This window comes from Hyperolius riggenbachi, chromosome 2, assembly GCF_040937935.1.
Source record: "Hyperolius riggenbachi isolate aHypRig1 chromosome 2, aHypRig1.pri, whole genome shotgun sequence".
NCBI classification, from domain to species: Eukaryota; Metazoa; Chordata; class Amphibia; order Anura; family Hyperoliidae; genus Hyperolius; species Hyperolius riggenbachi.
The window spans coordinates 40,311,243-40,325,371 of record NC_090647.1 but is presented as its reverse complement, the minus strand read 5'-3'; the positions used below and the strand labels follow the sequence as shown (position 1 = coordinate 40,325,371).

The window sequence follows — 14,129 nt, the reverse complement described above, 5'->3', positions numbered from 1 at the left end:
CCGACTTAAGAACAGATTCAGGTTAAAGTGAATGGGAACCGCATTAAAAAAAAATGATGCAAATACTTACCTAAGGAGAGGGAAGGCTCTGGGTCATATAGAGCCTTCCGTCTCCTCTCTCGGTGCTCTCTATCCTGTGCTGGCTCCCCCCCTTTTAAATCCCCCACCAAAAGGCTATTTGGAAGTCTTCGGGAGCGTGAGCGTGCAAGAGAGCGTGCTTGCGCAGGCGCAGTACAGGGCCGCCCTTCTTCAGGAGCACTCGGGCTCCCTGAAGACTTCTGAAGCCTCCTTCGGGCCGGGTAAAGCAGTATTTTACTAAATTAGTCAAATACTGCTACCGGACGAGCCAGCACCGGAACGAGGGAACCAGGAGAGGAGCCGAAAGGCTCTATAGGACCCAGAGCCTTCCCTCTGCTTGGGTAACTATCTGTCTCATTTTTTTAAATGCGGTTCCCATTCACTTTAAGAACGAACCTACAGTCCCTATCTCGTTCATTAACCGGAGACTACCTGTGTATAATGGAAATTTTTTCACATCACTACGGTATGTGCTAGAAATCAAGAAAAATACAGTGTGTGATTGTCCACCATTATTATGGCCAAAATAATTATGTCCAATTATGTCCAATGATACAATTAATCGGTGATGGTGACTTACGCAGTCCTGTGGATTCCATTCTTGAAGCTGTGTTCACGGTGTCTCCAAACAGACAATACCGGGGCATAGTAAGGCCTACAACTCCCGCTACACACGGCCCTGGGGGTCAAATATACAGTTACTCCACACTGCAACTTCATATCACAATATTACCACTACTATACTGTAATCATTTTGATGTGACATTTTTAATGTCTAAGTCATGAACCAGCCCTAATTTTAGGATCGGAGTGCGTCACGCATGGGACCTAATCCATGTGCCACTAGAGCTGTGCAGCACATGCTCTTGGCCAATAGCATCCCAGTTAAAGTGACAATGAAGCGTAAAAAAAAGCTTATGATATAATGAATTGTATGTGTAGTACGGATAATGAATAAAACATTAGTAGCATAGAAAAGTGTCTCATCCTATTATTTTCAGTTATATAGCTTTCTTTTTATAACATTGCGTCATTCTCTAATATTTGCGATTTACATACTATACTTTGTATTTTACACTATGAAACAGAGCAGGAAAGTTCAAAGGGTCATTCGTTCTGCAGTAAAACCTTAAAGAAACAAGAAACAGTGAGAGACAGGTTGAGATAAGTGCTTCAGAAAACAGCACTGTAGATGACTAAATTAGTTGGAGAGCTCAGAGAAGCTCTTTTTCATAGATAACACAACTGACGTTTCTTAACTCTTCCTGTACTGGAAACAATATGAGACTCATATCTCTGCTACTAATGTTTTATTTCTTAGCTCTACTACACATACAAATCATTATATCATAACTTTATTTTCACTTTAGATTCCCTTTAGCTGATGTAAAACAAATACCTGTGCTATACGCTACAGTCTTCTCACAGAGATTCAGTCTGCAACACACCCCTTGAGAAGCCTCATTTAACCCCAAAAGGTACCATCTCAGCGCTCTAACTATCAAAATATTAGAGGGCATTTGTAGATCTGTACCTGGAAGCATGTTTGTAAAAATTTCCAGACATTTTTGGCTTTTCACACTTTGACATTTCAAAAATTCCTCAAAAAGTCTCAAGCCTGGTACACACAAGACAGGACAAATAACATTTATATTGTGCTTTTCTCCTGGAGGACTCAAAGCGCCAGAGCTGCAGCCACTAGGGGCATGCCCAGTAGGCAGCAGTGTTATGGAGTCTAGCCCAATGACTCCTTACTGAAGGAGGTGCTGGCTTACTGAACAAGAAGAGCCGATATTTGGTCGTCTGCATCAGAGGCAGAGCCCTAAACCATTAATCTGCTGGGTTATTGCCGTACTGGGGACATGTTTGAACCATGGGGGGTATTGGGGTATTGGCTAAGACTGGCTGCTGCATTCGGATCCAATGAATAGAGCATTGCAGTAGTCCAGGCGGGAGGATACAAATGCATGAACTAGCACAGGTAGGTCTTCAGCTGGGATAATGATTAATTCTCGCTTTATTTAAGGTGGAAGAATGAGGGCTTGACAACAGCCGATACCTGCTGTTTGAGTGTTAGCTGTCTATCCACGATCACTTCTAGGTTTCGCACAGAGTCTTTATACTGCACGGGATCTCCCACAATCGCTACTAGTTTGAAGTGGGGAGACTTTTGGACATCATCCATCTATTTATGCTGGATGTGGGCTGCTGCTGAGACTTGGTGCACACTTAGCAGAAACGCTAGCGTTGCGGAAAACGCTGCATTTTTGCCGCTAATGGAAATCTATGGGCTGCAGGAAAAAACGCATATAAAAAACATGCAGGTTTTTTGCCTAATATTCAAAAACGCATCAAAAACGCCCATAATGAATGTCAATGGAAATGCAATGGTATGCGTTTTTCATGTGTTTTTATATGCATTTTTTTTTATTGTTTAGTGATGTATTTGCAGTTTCTGTTGTCTTTCTAGTTATTTGCATAAAATGCAATTGAAAAACGCATACAAAACGCATATGCGTTTCGTACATGTGAAACGCAAACGCATTAAAAGGCACGCAAAACGCTTGAAAAAACACATCTGCGGTAAAAAAATGCTAACGCAAACGCACCAATAAAATGCAGTAAAAACACACCAAAAATGCACCAAACAAAAACACGCACATGGCATAATATGTGACCTTTCACGTTATGTTATGTGTGCACCCAGCCTTTCTGAGACAATCTCCTCTACCTACTACAGACGAGCAGTTGATAGAGGAAAATGTATGACCAATAAAGGTTTACAGTCGTTCCCAACTCCTAAAGCACACAAGGGTGTAATTAACCGAGCAGATAGATAAGTACCTGAGTGCAGCCCTATCCTGATCCTGACAGGTACATCGGGCATGTGTCTCATCTGGAAGGTGCCCACAGAGTAGAGGATGTCTAGTGACATGTTTGCAATCTCTGCCGCATGCTTGTTCCCGTTCCTCTTGGGCAGACCCGATGCCACCATGTACGCATCACCGATGGTTTCCACCTGGGAGAAGACAATTCATTAACAATACACAGAATTTCTACTGTCGCTTAGATGGGAAGGATTTTCCTGCTGGTGTCACCCTGCACCATGCTAGGTTTGTCCCCATTAAAGGAGACTGCAGAGAAGGGGCAGCACATGTGTATAGGGGTCTAACGGTCACCACAGCAAATGTGAAGATGAGGCTGGCACAATAGTCCATCAAAGCTCTTTTATTCAGAAAATACAAAAAGGACAACATATCTTATGCACACAGCTTAGCAGAGCAGAGCTTATAGGACCACTATCATGAGAAATTATAAAATCTAAAATATCTACTGTATTTACATTAAGTACTTTTCTCGGAGAGTAAAATGCCCAAAAAATTGCTTTTCTCCTATGTGTCTGTTACTTACAGAGGGCAGTATTAATCTGACATATCTGACAGCTTTAGGACTAGTCCCACTGGCGTAACAATAGGGCCTGCAGCCCCTGCCGGGGTGCCCAGGCCCCCCCTAGGGCCCGCTCTGGGCTGTTTTGTGGGGGTTGGAGAGGTCGCAGCATGAGGGGAAAGCCATGGCCACATTCAGCGGAGTCCCCCTCACCTCGGGACTCTCCCCTCTGCGCTCCCCTCCACTTTAAATTAGAGTCTGGGCAGCACGGAAGGTATGTATCTGTCTGCTGCCCGCCGCTGCCCGGACTCTAATTTAAGCTGGAGGGTAGAGCCCCGAGGTGAGGGGGGAACACCCCCCCTCCCCATCGACGTGCCGCCAAGCTCTTCTATCATGCTGCGACCCCTCCAGCCCCCCAAAACCGGCCCCAGGGGGCGCTCAGAAATTCTGCAGGGGGGCCTGGTGGGGCCTAGTTACGCCCCTGACTAGTCCATTTCTTCATGGGGGATTCTCAGTATTTTCTTTATTCTGTAGAAAAGTACTCTATGGAAAGGATCTACTCCCTACTTGCTTGCACACTATTTTGGCAGTTGGGCAGAGTAAGAGGCATTCAGTAGCTACTTTTTTAAGTAAAGAAAACCTTAAGACTCCTCCATGAGGAGAATGACTGGTCCAAAACCTCAGATTTTCACTACCTACTGTTAATCACAATGAGAAAGGAAAAAAGTAATTTGCCGTGAATTTTATTCTAAAACAAATGTACATTTTAAAGGTTTGCATACACATTCATTTTAAATTTTAATTTTTTTTGCGATAGGGGTCTTTTAAAAAATGTACCAAATGGGTCTTTCTAATAAGTGTGAACTGAGCCTTAAACATAGACCATGAACAAGCATTCAGATCAGATGTTTCTGACAAAAATCTGACAAGATTAGCTGCATGCTTGTTTCAGGTGTGATTCAAGTACTACAAATGCCAGAAAGATCAGCAGGGAAGACAGGCAACTGGAATTGTTTAAAAAATATGGCATATACCTCTCACTTCCGGTTCCCTTTCATTCTAGGGAAGAGGGAGAGGTATTATACTGAATGTAAAGAAGTAGAGGGATTTTTCAAAAGCTTATTTCCAGAATCGGTGAAACATGAGACCCATGGTACGATTGTGACGTGTATGCCTTACCTTGTAAACATCGTGGTTGCCTAGAACTGCATCAAACAGAGAATAAAGGTCATTAAGGAGATCGACCACTTCTATGGGCTCACTCAGTGCCGATATTGTGGTGAATCCGACAATGTCGCTGAAATAAATGGTAACTTGGTCAAAGTACTCCGGCTCCACCGTGGCTCCTGTTTTAAGAGCTTCGGCCACAGATCTGAAAAACACGCACAGAGTTGTATGAAAGGATTAAAGAGGCCCTGTAGCAAACCAATCCCATAGAGCCTGTCACATGAGCCCTCAGTGGCTGACCGCACTTAGCCTTCTAAACGGTGCCAGCGCACAGATCGTGCAAACTCTGGTCGCAGTCAATGCGCAGGAACCGTTAAGAATTAGCCGCAGACAACTCAGAAGGGAGCCTGTGAGACACGGGTAATTACAACGTCACCTACTGGTTCAGAGTAAACTGCCACCACCGCGGTTACTATGGGACCGTGGGGCCCACTAACTGACTGACTAATCCTGCGAATAAAACGGTTAAACACACGATATTCTGTCTAGCCAACAACAAACAAACAGTAGCGTATCTTCAGAGACCCGGGATCATTTCTGTGTGTGCTGATAAGCAGGGTAGCGAAACAGTGAATGACTTGGGGAAAGTCGTTTATTCACGCAATATAAATAATTAATATATACAGACAATTATGAAAATCAACAACTATTAAAACCGTAATAGCCAGTATGAAAAATAAAAGAAGGGAGAAAAATACTTAGTTCCTGGAAAGATGTCCTTATTGTGGGAAGAATCATAAAGTTCTTGGTTTCAAAGTCCAGAGTTCAGACCAGGTGGATGCCAGCATATCCTCAAGCTGGCATCTGATGAGTGCAAGATGGTTCAGTGTGGAGGACACTGAGTTTGGGTCCTCAGCCATTCTTATGCCCCTGCTTCAGTAGGAGGGAGTGAGGGCGGGGAGCCATACACCCCCTTCAAAGATGAGATGAGCCCTCCCCTTATCCTGGGGGCTAGAAATCATATCTACCCATATATGGGCTCTATCTCACAGAACCGTACAGGTCAGGGCAGATTTATTAACATTTTCAGGTCTGTCTCGATTCACCCAGCGCCCTGATACCAGACATGAGGGGTGGGACCCCTGTGGTATCATCAGGCACTTTGAAACTGCCTAGCTGGCAGTCCTTACCTCCGAAGGTTCTGAAACTTCCTCAGAACCAGCACCGGGGCTCATGCTACACTTCCCCCACGTTTGGTGAAGCTGCCATCTCAGGAACCCCAGAAATATGACAGATCTGGGAAGTTATGGATTTGCTATGAGACTCAGGTTATTCCCAGGCAAAGGCTCTTTGAAGTTTGGAGCAGCCAGCGAGGTGTCGCCTCCCCTGCTGGGAATGAGCCAGTGGGTCTGGCTTTTAGCCCAACTAGATTGCTCCTGCCATGGTGCTTGTCACCTTATACCTGATGGATGGGCCATCAACACAGCTTGAAGCCAGGGACTCTCTGGGGCAGATTAGGCTCAGGCTCATTAGCATATCAAAAGAGCCATCCAGCCTTGAGGATGGTGCTCTGTCTTTGCTAAGAAAAGGACTTCAGCTGTCCCTACACACTCAACCCAGATTGTACCGTTTTAAAGCGCAATCGATGCAGGAATCGAGTGCGATCGTTCTTTTCTTCACGGGCGGTTCCAGGACGCGCCTGCGTCCCCGCAATCGTCCGTGACAGCCCTCCCCCTTGTCCGTGGCTTAGCCACTCATCCGCAAGATGTGTGGCGGCGCCGCTAACCTGGCTGACGGGCCTCGAGTTGCCGGTACGGCGGGAAAACCTATTGGAGCCTGTGGCTCGGTTCCCCTGGACCGGTCGCGGTCTGCTACCCTCAGGGTTGACCCAACATGGACCGTTCTGGACAGGGCGTTTGCGCCACTGCAGTCGGACGTGGTGTCTGCCGGGACTGCTGACAACGGGCAGTGGGTTGGTTAGGTCAACAGCCAGCCCACGCAGGGTTCCCCTGCTGAGTGGCTGTGGACCTAAGGGAACCCCGCGGGAATCCCTGGACCTTACCAGCTCCTGACAGACGGCACATGCCCTGCAGTAGTTGGCTACATCCCTGTTCATCCGGGGCCAATAAAACTGTTTCCGAATACCGGCGAGTGTCTTGCGGACACCCGAGTGCCCTGTCAGAGGATTACCATGTGCGGATTTCAGCACATGTCCCCTGAACGCACTCGGGACCACAAGCCACTTGGTATCCGCGTGGGATCTACCTGTAGGGGGCTGTACAGACTCACTGTACAGTCTCCCACCTTCCCAGTACACCTTGAAAGCGGCCCCGTCTGCGAGGGGCTCAGCGGCTTGCTGCCTGAGCACCTCCAGGCTTGGGTCACTTTGTAGTGCGGCTGAGAATATGGCGCTGTCAGTTTCAGCCAACTGGCTCATGTCACACGAGGCCAGCGGCTGAAAGGTCTCATCCCTGCGGTCAGAGGAGGGGGAGGAGGCCGGAACCCCCTCCACCTGTTCTGAGCTCGGGTTCTGAGCAGTGCAGCTGCGCGGTACTGCTAGCACAGGTACACTGTCAGAATGGCACAGACGGGCATTACTCAAATCATCATTGCATGCAGTAATGACATTGACAGGTATAGACATTTTTTCATTACAGACAGGTTGTACAAGAAACTCAGGTACAGTTACAGCATTATCACAACAGACAGCCTGTACATCAAACTCAGGTGCCTTTGAAGCAGGCACTATTGAACCTGGTACCCTTGAACTGGGCACATTCAACCCACCTCCCCCTGGTGCTCCCCCAAGTGTATAAAGTACCTGGTGGTGGGTGGAGAGTCCGTCTCCTTCCGTGAGCGACAAGGCGGTCGTGGCAGGTTCATAGTAGGACACAAGCTTGCCCAAATCAGTCCCCAGCAACACAGGGACTGGGAGATCCTTCATAACCCCAACAACCCTTTCGTGGACCCCTCCCACTCCCCAATCCAGCTTCACTCTTGCGTGGGCTATGTGGAAAAGGGTGCCCTCTACTCCAGTAAGGGCAAGGGATCGGCTGGAGCTGATGCTCTCCTTTGGCACAAGATGTGAGTGAACTAACGTGATGTCAGCTCCGGTGTCTCGAAATCCGGTGACAACTTTGCCGTTCACTCTAACAAGTTGCTGCTGGTCGGTTCGGTCGCGGATTTCCTTTCCGCGTGCAAACAGGACAAAATCTGACGATCCAGGCTGTGGTTCGCTGGCGGGTTGCCTCTGCTGTGGGTGAGGTACAGGTGATGCAGATGATCCAGGTGCTGGTGGTGTCTGTCTCCGCTCCGGACAGTCGAATTTCATGTGTCCGGGCTGGCGGCAGTAGTGACAGGTGACCTCTCCAGGCGCTGCAGGCCTGGGTGCAGCAGCTGCGCTGGGTGGCCTCTGTGGCGGACGGCTCACAGGGGCAGGAGGGTCTGCCGAGGTATTGGGCTGACCTCCTCTCCAGCTGGATGGGACAGTTCTGCGGGTATCAGCCACCCGGGTAGTTGCAAAAGTCTCAGCAAGGTCTGCAGCGACAGTTGTTGAAGCCGGCCTGCGTTCTAGCACAAACTGGTGTACATCAGCAGGGCAAATGTTCAGAAATTGTTCCAGGACTATCAAGTCCTCCAGGACATCATAAGACCCTTTGGTGAGGCCTAGTGTCCACTGGCGGAGTGTGGTGAGCAAGCTGCTGGCCACATCTCGGTACGAATCAGAAGACTTTTTCTGCCAGGCCCTAAACTTTTTCCGATAGGCTTCTGGCGTCAGCTGGTACTTAGTAATGATAGCGTCTTTTATAGCAGCATAATCATTATCCTTCTCCGCAGGCAATTCTGCGAAGGCATCAAGCGCTTTGTAGCGCAGCAAAGGTGTCAGATGTCTGGCCCACTGGTCTTGGGACAGACGATACTGACGGCATGCTTTTTCAAAAGACCGTAAAAACAAGTCAATGTCTGTGTCTTTTTCAATATTAGCAAATTTAAATTTTGCACTTACGGGTGGTGCAGCTCCTTCAGCAGGGAGGCTGGGCGGTGAACTCCGGCTGGCCTGTTGAACCTTTGCCATGTTGAGCTCATGTTGTCGTTTCTCCCGCGCCTCTGCAGATTGGCGCTCCCGTTCTCGCTCAGCGGCATCCCTCTCCGCGTGGCGTTCAGCAGCAGCAGCAGCTTGCCGCTCCCGTTCCTCCCGCATTTGGCGCTCTTCACGCATGTACTGCAGGTACTTGTCCAGGTCAGTGTCCATCAGCTTTTGTAACGCCTGCTGCATTAGCGGATCAGTACAAACGGACAGTCCAGTACTGGCCGGTTCCAGGCGAGTACTTTCAGAAACTCTGGGATTGGGGTCCACACTGACATTCTCCGGCGTAACTGTTGATGCAGGGCCCTCAGGATGCACAACCTCTGTACGGTCAGGAGTCTCAGTCTCTGGTTCCCCTCGATTGTCAGATGGGCTGGTATCCACTTCAGCGGACACTCCCGGCTCCCGCAGTTGCTGGGTATCCCATTGAAACAATTCCGTTACCAGGTCCTGTTGTTTCTTGCGGCCGACCTCAATGCCTCTCTCTTGGCAAAGATTTTGCAGGTCCGCCAGGCCCATTTTCTTGTAGTTCCCGGACATTTCCATGCCAAATAAAATAAAACTTTTGGGGAGGGGTACTGGCTACACAGTCTCTCTGTATATATAAAAAATATATTGCCTTCCAGCTACACCAACGAATTAGTTCGTTTCTCGATAGCGCTAGCGCTATCGTAGATATTTTCAGCACAACACAGGTCCCAACCGCTGCCTAACACTGTCACATGAGCCCTCAGTGGCTGACCGCACTTAGCCTTCTAAACGGTGCCAGCGCACAGATCGTGCGAACTCTGGTCGCAGTCAATGCGCAGGAACCGTTAAGAATTAGCCGCAGACAACTCAGAAGGGAGCCTGTGAGACACGGGTAATTACAACGTCACCTACTGGTTCAGAGTAAACTGCCACCACCGCGGTTACTATGGGACCGTGGGGCCCACTAACTGACTGACTAATCCTGCGAATAAAACGGTTAAACACACGATATTCTGTCTAGCCAACAACAAACAAACAGTAGCGTATCTTCAGAGACCCGGGATCATTTCTGTGTGTGCTGATAAGCAGGGTAGCGAAACAGTGAATGACTTGGGGAAAGTCGTTTATTCACGCAATATAAATAATTAATATATACAGACAATTATGAAAATCAACAACTATTAAAACCGTAATAGCCAGTATGAAAAATAAAAGAAGGGAGAAAAATACTTAGTTCCTGGAAAGATGTCCTTATTGTGGGAAGAATCATAAAGTTCTTGGTTTCAAAGTCCAGAGTTCAGACCAGGTGGATGCCAGCATATCCTCAAGCTGGCATCTGATGAGTGCAAGATGGTTCAGTGTGGAGGACACTGAGTTTGGGTCCTCAGCCATTCTTATGCCCCTGCTTCAGTAGGAGGGAGTGAGGGCGGGGAGCCATACACCCCTTTCAAAGATGAGATGAGCCCTCCCCTTATCCTGGGGGCTAGAAATCATATCTACCCATATATGGGCTCTATCTCACAGAACCGTACAGGTCAGGGCAGATTTATTAACATTTTCAGGTCTGTCTCGATTCACCCAGCGCCCTGATACCAGACATGAGGGGTGGGACCCCTGTGGTATCATCAGGCACTTTGAAACTGCCTAGCTGGCAGTCCTTACCTCCGAAGGTTCTGAAACTTCCTCAGAACCAGCACCGGGGCTCATGCTACACTTCCCCCACGTTTGGTGAAGCTGCCATCTCAGGAACCCCAGAAATATGACAGATCTGGGAAGTTATGGATTTGCTATGAGACTCAGGTTATTCCCAGGCAAAGGCTCTTTGAAGTTTGGAGCAGCCAGCGAGGTGTCGCCTCCCCTGCTGGGAATGAGCCAGTGGGTCTGGCTTTTAGCCCAACTAGATTGCTCCTGCCATGGTGCTTGTCACCTTATACCTGATGGATGGGCCATCAACACAGCTTGAACCCAGGGACTCTCTGGGGCAGATTAGGCTCAGGCTCATTAGCATATCAAAAGAGCCATCCAGCCTTGAGGATGGTGCTCTGTCTTTGCTAAGAAAAGGACTTCAGCTGTCCCTACACACTCAACCCAGATTGTACCGTTTTGAAGCGCAATCGATGCAGGAATCGAGTGCGATCGTTCTTTTCTTCACGGGCGGTTCCAGGACGCGCCTGCGTCCCCGCAATCGTCCGTGACAGAGCCCCTCAAGAAAAGTTCCCCGAGCAACGCATATGTGAAGTGCAATATCACACAACCAAGCAGATTTTTCTTTCTTGGTTAAATGCTGATTATGATAGAAAAACTCTGGTTACTTTAGATTCTGCACTTGTATGTTACTCTTTGCCACAGGTCTCAAACACTGCCGAATGTGGCCCTCCTTGCTATTTTATGCGGCCCTCAAGAGCTTTACATGTGCATCATTGTAAGCGGTGAAAGAAAACTGATTGGTGGCTGCTGAGCTGGGAGCGGGCCGCGGTCACACAGGTGGAGGTTTCCGAAGACATTCGTCAGTCTTCGAAAAACATGGCTGCCGCCGCACCGCCAAGGAGAGAGGCGGAATGTCTCTCTCTGCTAAAGGACAAGTAATGTGTATAACTTCTTGCCGACCGCGTCACGCCAGTAGGCGTGGCCGCGGCGGCAGCCCCAGGACCGCCTAACGCCAATTGGCGTAAAGTCCTGGGGCTCTGTTTTGCAGGAGATCGCGCGCAGGCTGCGCGCGCATCTCCTGCTTGGGGGGCGGAGCTCCGCCCCGCCTTCAGTCTCCGAGCGGCTATTGCCGCTCGGGAGACCGGTAGACGGCGTGATCGCCGTCTATTTACTTTGTGCAGCGCTGCGATCAGCAGCAGCGCTGCACTGGGGACAGCCGTGTGACACGGCTGTCCCCATGGGGGACAAGAGAGCGATCGGCTCTCATAGGCAGAAGCCTATGACAGCCGATCGCCATATTTGGCCGGCTGTGGGGAGGGAGGGAGGGAGGGAAGGGAGTTAAAGAAACAGGGTTTTTTTTTTTAAAAAAACAAACAATAATATTTATTAAAAAAAAAATAAACATGGGGGGAGCGATCAGACCCCACCAACAGAGAGCTCTGTTGGTGGGGAGAAAAGGGGGGGGGAATCACTTGTGTGCTGAGTTATACGGCCCTGCAGCTTGGCCTTAAAGCTGCAGTGGCCATTTTAGCTAAAAAATGCCTGGTCACTAGGGGGGTTTAGCCCTGCAGTCCTCAAGAGGATAACCCCACGACCCCCCCACCCCCATCTGACCTTAAAGAGACACTGAAGTGAAAAAAAATATATGATATAATGAATTGGTTGTGTACTATGAATAATTACTAGAAGATTAGCAGCAAAGAAAATATTCTCATACTTTTATTTTCAGGTATATAGTGTTTTTTCTAACATTGCATCATTCTCTAATATGTGCAGATTACACAACACTCAGCATTCAAAATGAGTCTTTCAGAGCAGTCTGTGAAGTAATGACCCCTCCTCTGGCAGAGAAAAAGTAAACAGTTCACTTACAGTTGAGATAATAAAAGTCAGAAAACAGCCCTCTCCACGACTAACTTAGTCGGAGAGCTTAATGGCTTGTTTGCATAGAGATAACAACTGGAATTTCTCAACTCTTCCTGTACTGGAAACAATTAGACTGATGTATCTGATCTTAATGTTTTATTTCTTAGCTGTACTACACATACAAATGATAATATCATAATTTTTTTTTCGCTTCAGTGTCTCTTTAAGCAGACAGAGCCTGTCAATACAGACTGTCTATTTCAGTGGAAGTACTCTTTAAAAATGCAAAGGAAAAATGGTATTTAAACTTTGAAAAATGACAATTAGAAAAACATTTTTTCTTTGCATTTTAAAAATAGATTTTCTCAAGAACCACTGTGAGAGAACGCAGAAAAGCCGCTGCGTGTGCTGACAGCAAGGCGGCTAATTCCGCGTCCAGCACGGCGGTTTGCATGCAGAAGCATGTGTCTGGTACTGTGAGAGAACGCGGAAAAGCCGTCGCGTCTACTGATAGCAAGGCGGCTGGTTCCGCATCCAGTGCGGTGGTTTGTACGCAGCAATGTGCGTCTGGTGTGGCTGGGTCTGTTAGTTCACACAAATTCAGGAATACGCGCGCGCGTGTTGAGAGGCAGAACTTTTATGACGGCCAAGGGGGGATCAGCTGACCAGGCTGGTCAGCTGACCTCAGAGCTGGTAACCATTGGTTCATCACTTAGGGGTGGCGCCAGAGAGCGCTGCTCTATATATAGTTACTGCTGGCCACTCACAAGTTGTCTGCCGTTGCGAACACTACGTGGAAGCACTCAGACCTTAGTCAGATCCAACAGTGTGTTTGAACCAGGAGGACCTGGGAATTCACACTGAGCCAGATTACTTGTGTTATCATTCTGTTATACTTCAGACCACGGACCTCACACCCAAGATTAGGTAACTTGTGTATTATTCTGTTATACATCAGGCTAGTTTCAGGGTGTAGAGACTAGTGTTGGGCGAACAGTGTTCGCCACTGTTCGGGTTCTGCAGAACATCACCCTGTTCGGGTGATGTTCGGGTTCGGCCGAACACCTGATGGTGTTCGGCCAAACTGTTCGGCCATATGGCCGAACTAAGAGCGCATGGCCGAACGTTCCCCGAACGTTCGGCTAGCGCTGTGATTGGCCGAACGGGTCACGTGTAGTGTTGGGCGAACATCTAGATGTTCGGGTTCGGGCCGAACATGGCCGCGATGTTCGGGTGTTCGAGCCGAACTCCGAACATAATGGAAGTCAATGGGGACCCGAACTTTCGTGCTTTGTAAAGCCTCCTTATATGCTACATACCCCAAATTTACAGGGTATATGCACCTTGGGAGTGGGTACAAGAGGAAAAAAAATTAGCAAAAAGAGCTTATAGTTTTTGAGAAAATCGATTTTAAAGTTTCAAAGGGAAAACTGTCTTTTAAATGCGGGAAATGTCTGTTTTCTTTGCACAGGTTTAACATGCTTTTTGTCGGCATGCAGTCATAAATGTAATACATATAAGAGGTACCAGGAAAAGGGACCGGTAACGCTAACCCAGCAGCAGCACACGTGATGGAACAGGAGGAGGGTGGCGCAGGAGGAGAAGGCCACGCTTTGAGACACAACAACCCAGGCCTTGCATGAGGACAAAAAGCGTGCGGATAGCAATTTGCGTTTTGTCGCCATGCAGTCATAAATGTAATACAGATGAGAGGTTCAATAAACAGGGACCGGAAACGCTAACCCATCACAGATGTTCATTGTTCATGTTACTTGGTTGGGGTCTGGGAGTGTTGCGTAGTCGTTTCCAATCCAGGATTGATTCATTTTAATTTGAGTCAGACGGTCTGCATTTTCTGTGGAGAGGCGGATACGCCGATCTGTGACAATGCCTCCGGCAGCACTGAAACAGCGTTCCGACATAACGC

General features: G+C 48.2%; 1 protein-coding gene across 5 annotated transcripts in view; it reads right to left on the bottom strand.

Moving 5' to 3' along the window:
* Positions 1-14,129, bottom strand: part of LOC137545451 (retinal guanylyl cyclase 2-like) — a 176,149-nt gene that overhangs the window by 35,877 nt on the left and 126,143 nt on the right. For all 5 annotated transcript variants that reach the window (XM_068266680.1, XM_068266675.1, XM_068266679.1 and 2 more), the window contains exons 14-16: positions 4,645-4,837; positions 2,923-3,097; positions 659-757 (exon numbers count right to left, since the gene is read on the bottom strand). In XM_068266680.1, coding sequence (XP_068122781.1) covers positions 659-757; positions 2,923-3,097; positions 4,645-4,837 — 467 coding nt within the window. The remainder of the gene's footprint in view (positions 1-658; positions 758-2,922; positions 3,098-4,644; positions 4,838-14,129) is intronic.